Raw genomic sequence first — 22,551 nt, forward strand, 5'->3', positions numbered from 1 at the left:
GCAGAAAAATAATCAGAGACACTTTACAACAGCAGTTATTTCAGCTACATAAAGAAAAATACTCAGAATTGCCCATACCGTTATGTTATAGACCATCAGATACACTAAAACAGAATATTAATGTTGATATTCCAGGACAGGCTGAAAAACAAAATCTCGTATTAAATGATATTGTCGCTGTTGATATCAGTGTAGTCGAAGATGCATTACGCGCTGACAAATCTCCATGGGTGTTGGGATACGCTATGACGATCCACTCGTCTCAGGGATTAACTATTTCTGATTCACGAGTCTGGATTATAGACGATCGTATCGAGTGGTCAAATTTAGTCTATTTAGCGGTATCAAGGGTTAGACAAATATCTCAGTTACGGAGAATTATAATTCCTGAAATCGTTAATAAAACCAGCATCATCGATGATGATATAATAAGAAAAAAATTAACCGGATATAAACAATCTGATAAAAAAAATAAACGCGACTTTGATCTTGATGTTGAATTTATTATTGAGTTAAAACAGCAGCAGAATAATCATTGCGCAAGTTGTAATTGCATAATGCTGTGGAGGTACTCGAATAATGATTCAAGACAATTTACCGTAGACAGAAAAGATAATAGTCGCGGTCATACACGAGAAAATGTGATGTTGACCTGCCTCGAGTGTAATCGACGTAGAGGTGCTAGTTAAGTGATCGCGGTGGTAATTGAATACCCTCGGGAATTACTTGTAATTGTTCACGTGTAAATCCACGTTGAGGAGCAGCCGAATCTAATCTGTAGATTGCAGGTCTACCTGGGGATCTTGTCACGGTGGATATTTTGTGTGTGGTAACACTCCAAATAGGATCAGTCGCTCTCGCTTTACCACCTTCAAGTTCACCGGGTTCGTATAAATACCTAACTGTAACATCACCCAGTATTTTTTGTTTTTCAATATTCTTTCGTTGTATTGGTATATTTTTTTTTTTTGTAATTGCATTAATGGGTTTCATGTTGGTTGTTCGTGTGATCTGGTTATTTAACGCTGCTATCACGCTTGATAATCTTGCAACCCATTCGTGAGATCTCGTATCCTGAATAAATGCCTTCGCGTACTGATATCCAAATAACCGCTCAGCAAGTGTTCGATTAAATCGTTCAACAATTGCCTGATCACGGTGAATTGCAGTATGCCCTCGTCGTATTTTGGTATTATGTCGTTTCATCAACGATGATACTGGACCAAGAAATTCTTTGCCAGGATCAACTTGTAATAGATTTGGCCATCGTAATGGTCCTCGTTGATAAATTCGTTCAAACGCATCGGCTACTTCAGATGCTGTTTTCGTTGATAGCGGCTCTGCCTCTTCATACCTACTTGCAACATCAACAACAGTTAACGCGTACTTGTATGTTTTTCTGCGTACAGTATCATGTGGTAAAAATAAAATATCTGCTTGATGAACTTCATTAGGAACATTAACATCGAAATACGCGTACTGAATTCGATTCGGTGGTGGTAGATAAATTTGCCATATCGCTTGCCTGGATAACCACGCTTCAGCAGTAGAATGTTTAACCGCTGCTGCATCAGCAAGTTTACCAATTGCTGCTTTACCTTTCCAGTATCCTCTTGGACTATAATAAATTGATTCCATTATATATTACCAGACTCAAGCGCTAATTTACCTTTCATCGTGGATCTTACTAACCAATTAGCTAATTTTCCTTTGATATTTTTATTCTCTATAGAATCTAGCGCATGAATTAATTTCACATCTGCAATATGCCTATCTTGTAGATTTTTACTCTTATACGCAACATCATGAGCGTGACAAGCTCGATCAATAGCGTTTATTGGTTCCTCGCCTGGTTTTGGTTGATCTTGATTATCAAGCCTGATATCAAGTCTGGTACCAGGACTGCAATAATTATATCCTGGTAGATGTTTTTCTCCTGGGTATTTAGCCCATGGAGCACCTGGAAACTTTGACATCAAATTAGCAATATCACCACCGCGCTTATTAGGTAAAAATAAAAATTTCTTTCTACCGCATATAGAACATTTTCCACCATATGCTATTTTTTTTATTTTTTGTTGTAACCGTAGCTAAATCAGTAGCCGGAGTTTTAACTCTACAGCGTAAACAATATAGATTCATGTCATAAAATATATGGATATAATTGATTTCTCAGCAACTCGGCGACGAGAGCCAGTTAAACACCACACTGCGTTAAACCAATTCCATCAGAATGATTATCATAGGACCATCTGGATCGGGTAAGACGTAATTATTACTTAATTTGATAATGAGATGGTTGAAATGGGATAAATTGTATTTGGTAGCACCATCCGTTGATGATCAGAGGTGTTATGAAGTATTAAAAGATTTTAACGAAAATGCAAGATTAATAAATGACGGTGAAAATATTAATGATTTTGTAACAGATATCGAAGAAGCACCGTCCGTAGATGTTTTAGACGGGTTTATTAATAATTTAGTTGTATACGACGATGTGATGCTGGATAAACAAGCAAACCCAGCTAGAATATTTTCTCGTGGTAGACATAAAAATACAGATGTGATCTATGTTACTCAACGGTATACACAAATACCAAAAGTGATCAGAGACAATTGTAATATTTTAGTTGTGTTTAATGGCGTAGATACACACACAATGAGAAATATTCATCAAACTTGGTGCAGCGGTGACATGGATTATAATAAATTCAGAAATTTCTTTTCACGAGCGCAAGCTACTCCGCATGGATTTATAACGATAAATTTACATGATCCAAGAACAGGATATCGTGTAGGTCTTGATAAAATATTTGGATAGCAGCAGAGAGGGCGCGACCTCAATAAAGTGTCCACGTGGTAAAATAATCCTTCATACGAACCAAAAAAGACAACGACGGTAAAGTAACACCAACTGAGAAATCCTTTGGAAGATTTTATTTTTGCTTCAATTTGTGTCGACGCTTTTAGTTTATTTCGTGTCGACGCTTTTTATTTTTTTTGTTCGTAGGAAGGGTTATTTTTGGTCTGTTCGCCCTCTCTGCTGCTGTATCTGTGGATTGTGGATGACTTGAGTTATTTATCGTACGTCTCATGCACCTTTTTCAGTAACAGTGACTCCAAAATCAATAGGATTCTTCTTTACTCCAAGCGCAAGCTGCCCATTGTTTTGTTTGCTGCAGATAATGGACAGCTTGACTTGTTGTACAGAGCTGAAACTGGTAGCAGACAAACAGATGGATGGAGAGATGGTTTGAAAAATGCAATATGATCTGTCTTATGAAAGGCAAATAAATATTAATGCAGCACAAAGACTTATTAATATGTACATCTTTAGATGATGGTAATTGTTGATGGGAGCCCTAAAACAATCTCCTGCAAGACAAACAGTGGAACTATTGCAACAAAAATACGTTGTAATGTATAGCTAACGCAGAGAAAGGGCATTAACATTAACACAGACTGGTGGAGCAGAGTGATCTTTTTTGATATGCACATCTTCGGGCGATGACCATAATATTTACTATGTTTCATGGTCATCAATGAAAACAAAATGCGCGGCTAGGTAACTGTGTCACACACTGATTAAAGCTTAAAAGGTTAAAAGAGCAAAATTTTCCACCCACCCCCAAAAAGCAAATTGTTTGTTGATATGCAAAGCTTCAGGTGATTAACATATCATTTACCAAGTTTCATTGTTATGCGTATAAAAGGAAACGAACAAACTTCATGACTAGCTTGGCTGATGAGATCGTGTCACACACTGCATTAAGTAACAATACTGTAATGAAAATTAGAACGAAGTAACTTGATATATATGTACACACACACACACACCGAGTTTCATGGCAATCTATCCAAAAATGGGAGATTATTTGTGCAAATGTGAATGTGTCTTGATCTCTTGCAATACATATGGTCAATATTTAAAAGCAAATTGAAGGACCAAAGTTATTTGTCAATATGTACGTCGTCAGGTGATGACCATAATCAAATCCATCACAAAATGTAGGTTCCATTTGTACTAACAATTGAATGGCAGAAGGACTGATAGACATAAGAATTACTATTTACCCCCATCTATATCCACACATTCTGGTCAAAGCAGATAGATAAATTTTGAGTGGAACCACTTTTCTTCTTTGATTCGAGTCACCATGAATATAACATGATGTTTTGAAACCAACAAATCAATAAACGTATTTCTTACATCTGTTGCAAGCCGTGTGCAGATGTGCCGCGTGCAAAGACTGTTTTAATGAATCTGATGTACAAGTCAATTAATGTGTAGCTGGTGTAGAAAGTTAACTATCTTTCGTTCCAGGTGACATTGACCTCTGACCTTATGTGCCTGAAATTGATAAACTTCTTCCTTTCTAAATATGCAAGCTATTTACGAAGTTTAGTAATGGTAAAAAATGAATTGTTCGTCACAGACGTTTCAGAGAGCTTTTTAAGGAGTCCCAACAGTTTTCAAATAGTAGTTCGTATCTCTCTCTCTCTCTCTCTCTCTCTCTCTCACACACACACACACACACGGAAGTTGGGAAGTTAGTATTGGCGAAAGAGAAGAGTAAGGGTGACACACGCTCTTTCTAAAACAAATACAAAATGAGATTAATTAAATGATATTCACAGAGAATTTGATCTCTAAAACCTGATAAACAATAACTTGAAATACAAGAGCATCTAAATTTAAAAACAAAACAAGGATTTAAAAAAAAAATTAAATGCAACTAAACTGACCTCTTGGCGAAGGTAACAAAAAATGTTGAAACTAGAAATGGGTCGAAAGGAAAGAAAAGCTCCCTAATAGAAAATACATGAATTGAGGTGAGTACTGATCTGTAGACCCCCATTCCAAGAAAACTTGGTTTGTACACAAAATCAGAGGCACTTGACTTACAGTCTCTCTTAAAATAAAACTGAAATGCAATCCTTTGGGTATTTGATCTAATCCTTCAAGTATTTGGAAAGTTATCGAGAGAACATCTCTAAAGCTCTAATCGCGCGCGCGCGCGCGCACACACACACACACACACACTCGGTACCGTGATACCTGAAGGACACACTACTAATTCAACTCCAATAGTAAACATATGGAAACACCATCATATTCGAAATTCAATAACTTAAAATTTCTGGGTGCTGATGATGAGACCTATAATTCTCCATGCATATCTAACCTTGGTGCAAGCTTATGTGTGGAGAACACCATATCAGCCGCGGCAGTTTGTTTACATACATGTACATGAAACACATGTTATTGATTCTGTACCAAATGAATCAGGTGCTACTTTCATTATTGAGTACTCCTGAGTCAAGCCTGTAAGAATGCTAAAATTGCATCAGTAGAAATTTGTCTATATTTTTTTAAAATTACATATAGGATAAGCTCTTAAAAGATATTTTTACTAAAATTTTAATTTTGATTATTAACCAATTATGAACCACCAAACCCGTAAATACTCTAGTATTTGTTCACCCATTTCTAGACTGGTTCACAGTTCTTCCGTATAATTAGTACCGTGTGTCCTGAATGTGTCCTCGAGTTAAATGTATACAAGATTATGTCCCCTTTGTTATTGGCTCTCTTCATAAAAGGTGATGGCGATGGCAACAAAGAACGCTTCGTAAAATTGTGTTTGTCAGTTTATAAATAACATTGAAGAGTCTTTTTTTTTTTAAATGTAGATAAGGATATCATTCAGAATGGACGATGCATCAAGAACGAGAAGTTTGATTGAACAACTTAACATTGGAATCATTAAATACCTTGGTAAGAGATCACCACAAACACTTGGGTGGTAAGTGTTAACCTTAGTCCTACAATGTAAGATATAGCACATGTTGTTTTTATTTACCCCCAGAACAAAAATATCAGGTGGTCTATCTTACGTTGTATGACTAGTGTAAACCTCAGTCACAAATGTAGGGTCCTAAATTCGTGTGTGTTTGATGAAGCGTAAATGGTCACGGGGGGCTCATTTGTCCTACAATGTGAGTAATCGACCCTGATATTTATATTTTGAGGGTTCCCAAAACAAAAATATCAGGGTCGATATCTTACATCGCATGAATAGGGGGCGCATTTACTCAAATTAAATATTAAAATTGTTGTTCTAACATTTAATACTAATATAGTGTAACCAAAGTGTATTCAATCCGGAGTATTGAATACTCTGCACCATTACTGTTATTAAAAAACTTCAAGACGAAATTTTTTGATCCTTATGGGCTTTTGTAATGGTGGGCAGGTACTAAACTGGGGGAAGAAAATAGTACTTTGGGTCCACTCGTCACAGTATAGGGTAGTATGAATTTTGTTTTCAACATGCATATCTTTTTTTGTGACATCATAGCATGCAATATTCAGTCCAGTTTGTACTGGTTTACACCTTTAGGTTGACCTCGTCCAGATATGACTGTGTACATTAACACTGAGTTAAGCTGTGGGGGTTTTATTCAGGGCATGTAAATAGTGACCTTCAAAAGGAATATTGACACATAACAATCCAAAAAAAGTGAACAATTTTTAAACGTATATGTAATAATAATGTATAAAATAACACCTGTTACTGAAGTTGGCAGTACTAAATGCATAAATGATCTTATGACTTTTACTATGTTTGGGGACTTGGGGATTTTGATAATATATAGGAAGTTAGTTTGCATGTACATAATAAGAAACATTTGACAAATGAAGCAAATTTACCAGCTATAAACTATAAAATAAGAACGTAAACAATTGGAAATCATACATACCTACTAATGTAAGTAAATAAAGTAGTAGCAGATAAAATCTTCTGAATAGAGGCAATCACTGGAATGGATTAAAAATTTATAAAAGTGGACATTATTTATCTTTAAAGTAACTAAATTCACCTTTTAATTGACACACACACACATGCACGCACACACATATGTTTAATGTATGGCATGAATATTTAGAATATCAACACCATGTATTACCAGCTGATCTCATGGCATGTGTGAGAGTGAATCAATAATATTCCATCGAAAATATGCACACTGAAGTGTAATATTTAGTAATTTCATCACAGATAATTATGTATATGAATTCAAGGCAAATAAATTATAGAAAAATTATATTAGGAAAGGTGAAGCACAATTATAGTACTTTATGCTTGCAGATTAACATTGAAAGATCAATAAACAGAACTGTATAAATTTAATTCTGTTAGACTTTTTTCATAATGCACTTTCTAAGATTAGGATTACTTCTGTTGCTGATAATGGTTGATCATCAGGAGTGGCATCCTTGCTGTCTTCATCAGAAGCATCACCATTGGTTTTATTTATCATAACTTTCTGAATAATTTCTGCATTAGAAACACTGCCTACTACTGGATAGTCATTATCAAAAGTGAACCATTCATGCACACTGTTACATGACTATTAACATCCCAAATTTCCTCTTAGCCTCGGACACATCCTTCTCTGAAATTTTTTTTTTATAAAATAAGTTATTGACATTGCTGATGTTAATTTGACTAATAGAAAAGCCACCCACATGCCTTTCTCTTAGAATTTCTCAATGGCATCCCAAGATTTTCCCTAAGGTTCATTACCTCTTTTGAACTTAGACTTTGTGGCATTGCCTGAACTGAACTTTCATTAGAAACAATCTGTCTACAAGTTCTTTTCATTAGTTTATTTTAAGTACTGAAGTTATGCCCTGGTCCAGCGGCTGAATCTGGAAGTAGTATTTTTTTGTGAGAAAGCTGGCCTTTATCTTCCCATCCCACTAATAAGGCTGACTGTGGGTGGGTGAGCAGTGCAATTGTCCAACAATAACAACACCTTTGGCAACAACTGCACATTTCTTGGGTGAGATCGAACTGTGAATTCATACCCTATCTCTTCCTCCAAATGAAAAATTAATTTTGCACAAACATTTTCATACTTGGAACAAATAAATTTATTTTTTTGGTGTTTGGAAAAAATATATGAAATTTTGGGGAGCCACACCACAGTCATGTTATATCTGAATTGGTGCTCAAAAGTGATAGTGCAGTTTTTTTAGAGTGTGTGTGTCATATATATATATATATATATATATATATATATATATGTGTGTGTGTGTGTGTGTGTGTATGTGTGTGTGTATGTATATGTATTGTTATGTATATTTGAATTAATTATATCTGATTTAATATATGTTTATTTCAATTTAATTGTTTGTCAGTTTTAATTTTTTTATATTTTTCATTACATGATATTGTAATGTAAGTTTATTCACTAGAGATGATACTTTTTGCAGAAAATAGTTTGACCATGACTGTTTGTTTTATAAATACCAGGTGTTGATCTAAATTCTGACCTTGTTTCAGAATTTGTAGTAACCACGTAAACAAGTTCAATTTTTATTTTAAAATGATTGGTTGTTGTTGAGGTCATGATGGGACTGTGTTTAAGATGTAAACATTTTTTTTTATTTGTTTATTTCTTAAAGTAAAATGATTGGTTTTCATCAGGGTCACACTGAGTGTACGTGACCTTTAACAAATATCTAATTTTTACAGGTTTTTAGAACATGATCATGTGACCCCCTGTTTACATTTAGAAGATGCTATAGCCTCTGTTTTGGAAAATTATTCTCATCAGAAGTTGGGCTGCTACACTGGAAGTTGTATGTTGTGCTGTTTGGAGTTATTTCAGATTACTTGGATTGGAGTTATTATAAATTATTTGGATTCAAAATGATTTAATTCTTTTTTATTCTGGAAAATACATGTGCTCATGTGAGATTCTTAATCAAAGACGGTTCTTATAAGAAATTTATTTAGATTTCCAAAACCAGAGTGATAATTCTTGTTTCAACAAGGAACTATAGACTTCAAAACTACAGGTTACAGCATACGTCATTGTCTTCCCTCTTGGATTCTTTGTCAGGATTCGAACTTGAAATCAGTAGAACATTTTGTAATTAGGACTTCAAAATTTTTTATTTGTGGACTATTCTTGGATTATATTTGGATTTGATTCTTAAAACCATAAGTTCATAATTTTTTTATTTTTACAGAATTTTCCAGGGAAATAAATTTTTGTATTTTTAAAAGCTTATTGTTTTCACTCTTTCTTGTGTTACTGTTTATTCAAGCCTAAACATGTGACATAAGTATATATATATATATATATATATATATATATATATATATATATATATATATATATATATATATATATATATATATATAAAGGTTCCGGTGACCTATATTTTACTGGTTTATGTTAAGTTGTTGTATCCAGCTTATGACCACATATATTTTTTGCATGCTGTTTACATACTATCCTTTGTGAAATCATGAAACTTGAGAATGCATCATTGTGAGTATTTCTCCTTGATTTCAGTAATAGATCAATATTTTATGCTTCAGTGACTTGGGTAAATTTTTGTGTCTGATGTTGATTTGTCATCATTGTTCATGCTGTAATTGTGAATTTATCATGATATACATCATTGTTCATGCTGTAATTGTGAATTTATCATGATATACATCATTGTTCATGCTGTAATTGTGAATTTATCATGATATACATGTATGTCATTGTTCATGCTGTAATTGTGAATTTATCATGATATACATCATTGTTCATGCTGTAATTGTGAATTTATTATGATATACATCATTGTTCATGCTGTAATTGTGAATTTATCATGATATACATATACGTCATTGTTCATGCTGTAATTGTGAATTGATCATGATATACATGTACGTCATTGTTCATGCTGTAATTGTGAATTGATCATGATATACATCATTGTTCATGCTGTAATTGTGAATTGATCATGATATACATGTATGTCATTGTTCATGCTGTAATTGTGAATTGATCATGATATACATCATTGTTTCTTGTCACACTCTTACAACAAAAGAAGCTCATCATGACCTCATTTTTATCTTTTACTGCTTTTGGTTTTTGCTTTAGCTCATGACTATGTCAGTTATTTCATGTTATATGCATACAATCCTACCGAGAATCATGATACTTGATGGTTGGTTACATTTTGTTAAGTTCTACACAGTCAGTTTTGCCAAAAGAAATTTCTTTCATCTTTATTTTATGCACAGAGAATTAGTTAAAATTTTGTGTTAAAAGTTCATTTCTTTGGTGTTGTCATGAAACTTTATAATTGGATACATCTCTGTGACTACAGTGCCCAAAAAACCAGAGGTCACTGACTGTGACCTACAGTTTTGTGCTTTCCAAACATGATTTAAGTATTTGTTTTTATGGAGTCTGGGAGGCTGAGTGGTCCACAGTGCTTGCCTTTACAGATCACTCACACATCTCACTTCTGTTAGTGCATAAGAAAGCTTGCTAGTAGCTTCTTGTGTGTTGGTGGTTCTTTCTGGGTTCTTCTTTCACCAGAATATATGTATAGGCAGTTAAGTGCTGGCAAATGTCATTTAACCCCACAAAACAAAACCCAGCCAATTGATTTTATGATTACAATGATTCATCCATAGTAGACCTATATAAATTATACCCTCCTCAGATTTCCTTTCTAAGCAATGCAGCTGGATGTAGGAATAAAAATGCTGTATGTTGTTTATTCAGTGAAAAACTACTGATGCAAGAACTATGCACTGCTGGCTATCACTCCAAGGTTACTTAATGGCCATGATTTTAACCCAGTCATATCTGGCTTCTAGGGGTGGGCAATGATAATAACTTTTCAAACAGTTTTTAGCAACAGTGGTTTAAAAAAATTAATTAAAAATAACATTAATCTGTTTATTATCAACCTTCTACATACCTCTACTTTGATATGGTAGATAAGGGATGTTCTTTATTTTCTTTATTCTTTTATGTATTTTTTGCCCTGTCATTGTAAGTAGGGACAGGTAGGTAGGTTGGTGGGTGGGTTGGAAGGTAGGCAGATGTTGCTTACACAATTTAGTGTATGCAATTGTGTTATGTGTTTAGGCTGTCATAAACAGTAACAAGAAATAAGCGTAGACAACAAGGTTTGTAAAATATAATAAATAATTTATTTCCCTAGAAAAACAAGGTAAAAATGAGAAAAAGAACTTACAATTTTAAGAATCAAATCCAAAAATAATCCAAAAATAATCCAAGAATTAAAAATTAGAAGTCCTAGTAATAAAATGTTCTAATGAATCTAAGTTCGAGTCTGGTGAAAATTCAAAATGGAAGGTAATGATGTATGCTTAGTCAGTGTAGTACTGATGTGTCTACAGTTCTTTGTTGAACCATGGAAAGTAATATTCCAGTTTTGAATTCTGAATAAAATTTCAATAAATATCTTTGTCCAAGAATTTTGTATGAGCACTTAAATATTCCCAGAGAAAAGAATTAATCTCTTAGAATCCAAATAATTTGAAGAAAAATTAAAATTTAAAAATCCAACTGGTCACAACAGAATTAACAGCTTGATGTCTAAGTGTTTAAAAATCTGACTAAAATTATTTCTCAAAACATCACTATTAAATCTGGCTACTGTGCAAAACAGATTCATCTATGAGGGTCAAGTGATCACTTTCTATTACAAGATAGAAGCTTTACATCATGTACTCCCAGTATGGCCTTGACTAAAACCAATGATTTTACTCTGACAAAGAATAAAAATAGAAGTTGTTTATTGATTCTGAATCAAGGTCAGGAACTAGGTCAGCTTTTAGATACAAAGTTCTATTATTAGGTGTTTACAAAAAAAAACAGGTCAAACTAATTTCTGGAAAATGTCAAATTCCAGTAAATAAAATTACATTACAATAGCATGTAATGGAATAAAAAAAAATAAAACTAACAAACAAACAATTAAATTAAATCAAATATAAATTAAATCAATATACATAACAATTGTGTTGATATCATACCAACTAAAAGTTCAAATTTGAAATTTTAGAATGAATAAAATTTCATACAAGATGTCAAGATAAAAGATTATAACAAAATCTTTAGCTGGAAAAGGAGCCAAGACCACTTTAGTCTGAATTTATTTTCTGCATAATAATGGCTACTGGAGACTAGTGAAAGGACGGGTTTGCTGTGTACCTAATTGGGGAGTACAGTGTGGTTACTTAATGGAGAAATGCATAATGGTACATGGCAAAATATACAATTTTAAAATTAGACATCAGTGTGCGATGTCCTATATACAACCATATAGTTTCTCATTTTAGCTCTACTGTCTATAGATCAGAAAGAGCCTATGGGATGGTTTGTTGCCCATAATCTTTCATTTGTCCATCAGTCTGTTTGCACAAGTTTGTTATCATTACTCCTAAACTACTTAGAGGATTGCCTTAAAACTTTACTTACACATTCTTCCCATGATCTAATTGGTCCTAAATGAAAATGGTACTGCTCGAGCGTTCATTATGGCTGCCACTGTGGCCATCTTGAAAATCTTATTGCTACTCCTCCTGTACGGATTGTCATATCAACATGGGGTTTCACTAAAAGACTTCTTATAATGTCCAGTTGGTCCTAAACGAAAATGATGTCAATCTGAAATCTGATATGGCTGACACAGTGACCATCTTGAAAATCTTGTTATTGCTAATCCTTCTGAATTTAAAGTAATATTGCTATGGGATTTTTAAGAGATGACTTTTTATGATGTATAGTTGGTCCAGAATGAAAATCATGTTGATCTGATATGCAATATGGCCACAACATGACCAACATTAAACCATTGTAAATGAATTGGTCTGTGAAATGCTTGATGATATGGATTAAAAGAAAATGATAGAAGCTTAGTACTAGTCTATATTTATTTCTATTATAAATAGTTATTATTCATAAAATTAAATGTATAAATAGCATGATGTAAAAAACATACTTAATTTGCATAAATTAAAATATTTACTATACATTTAGCTGGAGTTTTATTTATTCCCATCCAACCCCTGACAACTATCAATCCTGCCTGTTGTGTTATATGTTTGACTGGTATTTGCTTTATTCACACACACACACATAAACATACATAAATTCACATTTTTTTAAATTTCAAAGAAGTACATGTCTTCCACAAGTAGATTGAATATTCTTATTTAAATAATTCCTCCCACATCTCTTTTCTTAGTCACCACAAGCTTATCTCCCCCATTTTGCATCTCCATAGCAGAGCCATTGATGGTTTCCGGTAGGTTGAAACAGTTACAGGTGAAGAATCGGAGCCCAGCAAATTACTCCAGGCTCTATTGCAAATATTCCTCACTTGGTTAAAAGTTGATGAGCCTTGTCATGACATCACTAGAACCAGTAACTTTGTGCTGTTTGAATAAATCTTAATATCTCAGATGCCATTGAAATGTCATTTTCATGTAGAGAAGAAGAGAATAAATAAGATTTAAAAATTGAGTAAGTCTCTGTCACTTATAGCTGGTTTTGAAAATGTCATATTAAGCAAGGTTATTGTTTGTCATTTTAATAGTTCTTAATAAATGTGACTTTAAAGGTGAATGAGCAAATCTATGACACTCATATAGCTAGTTTTAACTTATTTTTAGGAGAAGCTAGGAGAAGAAACAATTATTGTTAGTTTCTGTTAATAGTTCTTTAATTTATTTGAATTTTTTGTTTATAGCAAGTGTCAGTAAAGGTAATGGATGATATGTACAGTCATGCAGTAATTAGAAGAATGGAAGAGAAACTGGTTAAGATGGTAAACAAAAGCCTTTGGATTAATTTGGAAAGTTATTGAGAGAACATCTCTAAAACTCTAATATGTATGCTTGGAATGACTTGAAGGTGTCCACCAATAATATGTATACAATATTATGTCCCATTTGTTATTCACCCTCTTCAAAAAAATGATAAATAAATAAAATAGATATATATTAAGAGAAAACTGCTGTAGGTTTATGATAAACTTACCTTGTTACTAGATGTGTTTGAAGGGAAAAAAAAGATGGCAGCCATGTATGGATGTTTCTAACACAGCTCCACTCAATTCAATGAACTTGGTGTAAAAACTGGTGTTAAATATGCTAATACCTATTGCCATAATTTATACTGTGGATTTATGACAATATTAAGTTAATGTAATCTACGGAACACAAGTGAAAATTTTAATGTGCACGTTTTCATTCATTCAAGTGAATTTGGAAACCTGTTTAAAACAAAGAATTTTAGGTTATCCAAGATGGCTACCGAAGTGGATTAATTTGAAATTGAACTCCATCTATCATATCTATTCAGTTGATACCAAATCAAACACATTATGCAAGTTTCTTTCAAAAGTTTATGGATATGTGCTGATCATATATAAGGATTATATATACTTTCTATCACTGTTATGAACAAGCTGAAAATATCAGAATCAAGGAAACATATTTAAATACCAGCCTTGTAGGTTTCCTACTCAGCACACTAAGCTCAATCTTTCTGCATCATTCTCTGGCTTTAGTATGTCTGATATACCTGAAGATCAGAGCCACACAGATAATCCCATGCAGGAAAGTCATGTTCAGAGTGAAAATGAAAACAATGGTGCAGATGATGATTTGGAGTTATCCAATATGGCTGACATTTATCCAGAATTCCTGAGGGTCAAACATAATAAATACAGTTTCACTGTGCATATAGATCCACAAAAGTTTGAGTTTGTAAAACAGATTCTGGATTCAGATCCGTGCATGACTTCATGCAGTTCAAGTGTTCAGAATGGTACTATCTACAGAACACAAGAGAAAAACTCTGACAGCTACATTGTATAAAACAACAAGTGTCTTACATATACAGGGGCTGAACTGTTTCACATGGTTAGATCATATTATCTGTAAATGTAGACAGGATGAGAATACCCATGCTAAAGGCAGTTACATGCTGACATCTACACCAGTAACTAGATAAGTACCAAACATGAAACAGCTCCTAAAATCTTTGACCTAGATGACTCAGGCAATAAAATTAACACTCCTCCAGAGTGTCAGCCATAAGTCGTGACCACAGCAATGATGGCATAAACCATAATGAATTCTCCATCATGTGTGTACATTAAAAAACACTTAGGAACTAGGAGGCCCAAATTGAAGAGTTAAAACTACAGTTACATGCTATTAAGTCAGCACAGGGAAGGATTAAAGAGCAAGTAACCTCATGTGAAATAGCAATTCAGACAGACTCCCAAATAGCAACAATGTCATGCTCAGACACAGACAATCCCAATACCAGCAAGAGAAAATGTAAAATGACCATGCAGATAAAAAACTGATACCCAAAGTAATCCTGCATTGCAAACAACAGTAACCCCCTCTCAGTCATTTGTCACACCTGCAACAGCCATAAGTGTACACCCATGGCCCTCAGCTCAGATTAGACAGGTCTGTTGCCTGCACCAACAACTGCGTTTCTCAGTGCTCAGACAAATGTGTCAACATCAGCTTGATTAGCTCACTCAACTGAAACACCAATTTCAGCACTTGTTCCTCCAAGATATGTGTCTGAAATACAAACCAGAGTCCAACACATGAAATCACAAGCCAGAAAAGATAGGATATTGAAAACTATAATACCAAGGAGACTTTTTAAAACAGATGTACAGAATAATGAATACTGACCTAACCAAATACAACCAAATTATTATTTTGGTAGGTGGAAATGATGCCAGTGAAGGAAGGTCACTCAAATCAAAACAAATTTTGAAAGTTTACTGTATGCTGCTAGGTATTGCAGTCCAGATACATGTAAAATAATGATATCAGGACTACCTCCTCGTGTGGACACCAGGGTGAAAGAGATATCCTACAGTATATTCCACAATACACATCTTTCTTTCTTCAGAACCAGGATGTCAACCTAAGTCTCTATCCCAGATACAAAATTCATTTAAGCAGAGAAGGAACCTCTCAACTACAGAGAAATATTAACATGTATGCCCCCATTTTCAAGCACTATAATGAACAGTACTGTCTCTGCTGTGGAGACACTGGGTATATGACACTTGTATGCCACCATAGCAAACAGATTGAGTGCTTCAGATGCCATAAATTGGACAAAAACAAAGGCTCTGTCAATAAATGTATTATGCATATTAGGAAGCTTGCAAAGAGGAGAATGCCAATGCTTCATTTACAAAAAATCTAAATGTACCTAGTGAGTTGTTGTTGTTGTGGGGTTTAATGCCATTTTTCAGCACACGATAGGCCATATATGGCGGCCAGTATTAATGGTGGAGGAAGAAACCGGGAAAACCCCGGAAAGAACCACCGACCCACGAGAAGCTACTGGCATGCTTTCTCACATATCCACATTGGCTGAATCTGAGACTCGAACCGGCGCAGACAGAGGTGAGATGGCAGTGATCCGTAACGGCGAACGCTTTAGACCACTCGGCCACTCGGGGCCCCCTGTACCTAGTGAGACTCTTGACTCTAACTATTCAATGGACACTATTGTAAATGCAAAAGTTAACAGACTTTTAGGGTCTGTATATGACTTTGAAGATGCTAATATATATGAACATTTAAATATAGAAAGAGGATGTCAGAATGATAAAAGTAGTATATAGACAGTCTCACTGAGTACCCTTTTGCATGAAGACATACATATAATTGATATGAAACTAAATACAAAAGGTTTTAAAATAGGTCACTTAAATGTACAAGGTATAGTGGGAAACATAGATCAAATTAAGTTAATGTTGTCTTCCAAGGAAAATAATATACATGTTTTAGGACTCACTGAAACCAAGTTAAATGCTAACTACAATGATAATCTATATCACTGTCAAGGCTACAATAAACCATTACGCAGGGACAGAGAGACAGCAGGGGTATGTGTCTTGTTGTATACATTAGGGAAGATGTAAATGCAGAAAGGCAACTTGACCTGGAGTCACATGAAATTGAGAGTATCTGGGTGGAAATTTCTCAAAATAACGCAAAATCATTACTAGTTGGTTTCATTTATAAGCCACCTACCTCCAAAGCAATTTGGAATAATAACTTTTTGAAAGATATGGAGAATGTTCTTGCACATAAGAAAGAAACATATATACTTGGAGATATAAATAAGGACCTTCTCAGTACTCAAATAAGGAACAACTGGATGAAATTTATTGAATCATTAGGCCTAGTCCAGCTGGTAAATGAGCCCACAAGTGTAACAGAAAAATCAAGCATTCTTATTGATCACGTTTATACCAACCTTCCAGACAATGTGGTTTGTGTTAAGGTTCCGAATGGTGGTCTTAGTGACAACTATCTTACTTTTTTTACAAGAACAGTTAAATGCAAGAGAAATAAGAAAACTACACACAAAACTATACTTACAGATCGTTCAAATTTTTTAATGAAGAACAATTTCTCAATGACCTATATAAAGTTCCATGGAATATGAACCACAATTTGGATGACATAGATGAAGCTCTGAGGGTGTGGACTGACTTATTTATGGATGTAGTCTCTAAGCATGCACCACTGAAAGTACATCGAGTAAAGAATGAAATCTAACCTAATTGGCTTACTTCTGAAATCCTAGACGCTATGAAAACATGAGACCAATTCAAGGATAGGGGAAACCATGCACACTATAAAGTATGGAGAAATAAAATAACAAGTATGATTAAAAAAGCTAAAAAAACTTATTATCAATCATTGCTTGAAAACAAAAAGAGCAACACAAACTCCATTTGGAAAGTCTTCAGTGAACTCACTGAAGGAACACACAGAGATCAGACAAATAAAATTCACTCACTTCTGGTAAATGACACCATAGTCACTGATGACACTGATATTGCAAATGTTTTCAATGATTCTTTCACCAACATTACCACAAAGTTAAAAGAACCAGTGATAGAAAAGAACTTTAATGAACTGAAAAAGTTCTGCAGCAGCAAAATCTCTAAGGAGATATGTTTCTCTCTCCCACCAGTATCAAAAAACTTTGTTAAAAAATGTCTCAGTGAACTTGATACTAAGAGAGCTACAGGACTTGATCAGATTGGTCCATGACTCATTAACTATTCTGTCTCTGCTATAGAAGATAGCATAACATTCATAATTTAAGTATTGCAACCTCATCTGTCCCCAAAATATGGAAAACTGCAAAAGTAACTCCTATTAAAAAATTTGGTTCTAATGATGACGCTGATAACTACCGGCCCTTTATCAATACTACCAAACTTGTCAAAATTGATTAAAAAACATGTCCATGACTCATTCTTGTCATATTTAACCAAACGCTGTTACACCCTAATCAATCAGGCTTCATGTGAGACTGCTTTGATCTCTCTAACTGATAAATGGCTTCAAGCACGTGACCAAGGTAGAATAATAGGATCTGTATTTGTTGATTTCAGGAAAGCTTTTGACATGGTGGATCATAAAATCCTTTTGAAGAAACTGAAAATCTACCAATGTGATGAAAAAACAATTAGATGGTTTACTTCATACTTAAAGTGAGAGAACAGAACATGTTTACATGTATATAAATAATGTTCTGTCTGAACCTGGAACAATTAGATATGGAGTACCACAAGGCTCAATTCTGGGTCCATTGCTGTTTATTTTATTTATTAATGACCTACCACTTTTACTAAGAGACTCAATATCGTCTACAGATCTCTATGCAGATGACACAACATTGATAGACATCCAAAACCCAAAGCATGAACTCAAAATGTCTTTACAGGATGCCCTAAACAAACTGGAAAGCTAGTGCACATGCAATGGCATGGTGGTAAATACTGGTAAAACTAAAATATTACTTATCTCAACATGGCAAAAAAGGACAAATCTTGATAGTGATGAACTATGTCGTACATGGAAGGATACAAATTTGCAAATGGTCTGTCATGATAGACTACTTGGTGTTTTGGTAGATAATAACCTATCATGGACTGAACATATTAAACATATTAGTAAAACAAAGTCAATTTAAGTTTATGGCTTCTCAGTAGGATAAGACATTTTCTCCCTGCAAGGCACAGAAAACTATTTTATAACAGTTACATACAACCCTATTTAGACTACTGTAATACAGTATGGGGTAATTCAATGATAAAAACATAGCAAATCTGGTACACTTCAAAAAAAGAGCATTTGGGCTAATATCAATCCAGAAAGAAAGCAAGGAAAATGTAGCTGGGAAGTTAAAAATATTGCCTATTAAAGACCGAGTCTGTTTGAGAAAAGCCAAATTAATGCACAGGATTTCCAATAACAGTGCTCCTGAATATTTGCAATCACTATTCCAGTATAGGCTACTTGCGATCCATGTCTACTAAACAGTATAAAATTCCCAAACCAAATAAGGAATTATTTCAAAAAAGTTTCCAATACTCTGGAACTTTGCTCTGGAATAGTATTCCAGTTGATATTAGAAATGCTCATGCTATTTCCTTCTTCCAAACCCAATATATCCAGTGGCTTCAGAGATGCAGATAAAATAAATACATTCCTTTGTATAAGGGCCTCAAGGTAGATTAGTTTTTAGCTAGATGTGTTACCCTCTTTAAATAAGGTCATTATTATTTGATTTTTGGTTTGGTTTGGTGCTTATGGGACTGCAACACAAGTAGGTTATTTAGTGCTGAGGCAATTGGAGTAAAGTGCCTTGCCCAAGGAAACACCATGGTACCTGACCCAGGCTGGTCCCATGGTAGGATTTTATATATGTGTGTGTGTGTGTGTTTGTGTGTGTGTGTGTGTGTGTGCATGCATGTGTGTGTGTGTGTGTGTGTGTATTAGAACCATGACATGAGATTTAAATGCCCTTTAAGACAGTGTGATATCATGGTAGAAAAACTGACATCATATAAGGAAATTATATCATATGGTCTTCTTTTGCATTATTTATTCATTTGTATATCTGTTATTATTCATGATGTTTGTGCTACATGAATTTCATTGTTTTGAGGAAAAGAAACTTTTTAAAAAATAGAATGTTTGTATAAATGTCAGTTTTACGCTGAAAGGGACATTTTACTGCATAGCTGCTTGTGTGTTTGGATGTCTGTATATCACGTTTTTGCTGATTACTTACCATGTAAATGGTCAAATGTAGCAGTGCATGTACCTTCATCAGTAAAATTTACAACAGCATGTGTTGTCGTTGGTTGATTGCTATTTTACTATTACCATTTCAGTAAAATACAAAAATCAAAATTTAGTATCTGCATGATAGTAAATTTATGTACATTATCTGCATGATGGTAAATTTATGTACATTATCTTAAGATAAAATTATTGACTCTTAAGTTAATAGTTTATTTTGTTACAGAAAAGAAAACTGGCGTGACAAAAATTGAAATGGATCCTGGCAAGCCAGCAGATCGTCATGCAGTGCTGTCATGGGAACAGGTAAAATTTCACAGTAAATTAACAGGATATAAGATAATATTCATTATGAAGTCTATTATGAAAGATATGAATGATTCTTAACAGTTTTTTTTCAGTAAAAATAATATTTTTATTATGTTATTACAAAGACTTTCACATAAGTCCACAGTTTTCATTAAAATGTGTACGGTACCTCATGGACCAGGACTGATTGATATTTTCATTTATCAATTAGTAGTAAAATAATAATGATTCATTTAGATTTATTGTTTATGGTTTTCCACAAAACATTCAAAGCAACATATGAATTAGGTAGACATCCTGTCTGTCCTTTTATTGTGGGTAGACACAAAATAATGGTTTATTTTTTGTTTTGGAGAAAATGGGGCAAAAAAGTCACTTACACACATTTTTAATTTAAGATTTAATTTAATTTAAATAACAAGATACATAACACACAAATAAATTCCAAGTTCCACTTAATAGAAAATAAAGTCAACAAGATGTAATGAAATCAAATTCTGTTGTAGATACTGTTTTTTTAGACTCTTAAAATAACTATCCCAAAACTTGGAACTAATTATCGTTGTAGTTTTTATTAACTTATTGGGTTTTTTAAGGTTAAAAACGATTTTAGCTTTATTGCTCATAAACCTGGAGATCTTATGAGATGGCCTTTTGTTCATTGCCTGTCCATCAGTTTTTTCAAAGTTTGTTTTTGTTACTTCTTCTAAATGGCTTGGAAGAATACACTGGAACTTTACACATACATGCATCTAATTGGCCCAAATAGAAAATTTGTGCCAACTGGACATCAAGTATAGTCACAACAGCTGCCATTTTGAAATTATTGTTATTGCTCCTCCTCCAGAGTGGATGGACACATGAACATGGGAGTTGCACTAAGGTTCTGCTCTATAGTTTCACAGTTTGCATAGAGTTTAAATTTTTTATGAAAAAGAATTTTCCAGGTTTTCCTCACTGGTTATCCGAATTATATAAAACAGATCTTTTATATCTTGGGTATTGTTAAAATAACTTTTAATTCTCTTTGTTTTGGTGTATGATTGATTGGTATAATTTGGGTAATAGAGTTTACAGTTTTGCCTTACTTCATATATGCACCTCAGAAAAGACTGCAGGCTCTTCTTGGTCATTTTCACTTCCTGAACTTTAAAGGTAAATTGAAAAAAAGATGAGCGAGCCTGATAACTTTTTAAAATTTTATACAGTTTATAATTAATTCATAGCACTTTCAGAAGCTTTATTGTTTAATCTGGCAATTTTTCCTATTTTAATAACTGCTAAAATTAGTGTAATTTGGAAAAGTTTAGGCTGATTTTTTAAGCAGAAGAAAGCAGCCATCTTATTAGCTGTCTGCTTAGACAGTGCATAGTTCTGATAATTATCATATTTAAGGATATTACAGTCATAGTACATAAAAGTAGTTTAATGATTAGTGGTGTACTAAGTGGGGTGCGAGGAGGGTGGTCCTCCCTGGTGACAGCCAGAAGGAGATGGGTGCCATCTGGAGAGTTGAAATACCAGTACAAGTTTCGAAACCAAATGAAAAATTTGCCAAAATAAAAGTTATTTGCAATTTGCTTATGACAGCAATGTAATCTTTAAAAATCTGCTTGCAAACACAATATATTTTTCTGTGTGTTTACATTTTAAAATTATTTGTGGGTGTGCCAAAGGAAGGATCTGCCCTGGGTGCCAAATACCTTAGGTACACCCCTAATAATGATACACCAACATTCTCTCCACTGTGCATATTGCTGGTGCAGACAACTTCACCTTGCACTGGACCTTCTCTCATAAGTACATAGTATTGTAGAGTGCTACCAGAAAGACTTTTAATGATGTCTAATTGGTCATATATGAAAATAGTGCTGATCTGATGTCATGTCATCCATCTTGAAAATGTTATTATTGCTACTCCTTAGAGGTGTTGTCTAATGTTGTAAAGTGCTTAGAGCTTCTAAAGATTAGGCACTATACAAAGTCCTCATTATTATTATTATTATTAACAGTGTTTCTTGAATAAAAATTGTGCTGATCTCATGGGGGCCCCGAGTGGCCGAGTGGTCTAAAGCGCTCTCCGTTATGGATCACTGCCATCTCACCTCTGTCTGTGTGGGTTCGAGTCTCGGATTCAGCCTATGTGGGTATGTGAGAAAGCTTGCCAGTAGCTTCTCGTGGGTCAGTGGTTCTTTCCTGGGTTTTCCCGGGTTCTTCCTCCACCATTAATACTGGC

General features: G+C 34.1%; 1 protein-coding gene across 2 annotated transcripts in view; it reads left to right on the forward strand.

Moving 5' to 3' along the window:
- The first annotated feature begins 5,592 nt into the window (after window positions 1–5,592).
- Window positions 5,593–22,551, forward strand: part of LOC149801665 (tubulin polyglutamylase complex subunit 2-like) — an 83,184-nt gene continuing 66,225 nt past the window's right edge. Inside the window, exons 1-2 of one of the 2 annotated variants that reach the window (XM_089955942.1) lie at window positions 5,593–5,779; window positions 20,233–20,312. In XM_089955942.1, coding sequence (XP_089812068.1) covers window positions 5,713–5,779; window positions 20,233–20,312 — 147 coding nt within the window. In that variant the 5' untranslated portion in view covers window positions 5,593–5,712. Of the gene's footprint in view, window positions 5,808–20,232; window positions 20,313–22,551 lie in introns of both variants that reach the window. The other variant, XM_089955943.1, reaches the window with a different exon arrangement.

This window comes from Sinohyriopsis cumingii, chromosome 4 (assembly GCF_028554795.1).
Source record: "Sinohyriopsis cumingii isolate HCF-2022 chromosome 4, ASM2855479v2, whole genome shotgun sequence".
Taxonomy (NCBI): domain Eukaryota; kingdom Metazoa; phylum Mollusca; class Bivalvia; order Unionida; family Unionidae; genus Sinohyriopsis; species Sinohyriopsis cumingii.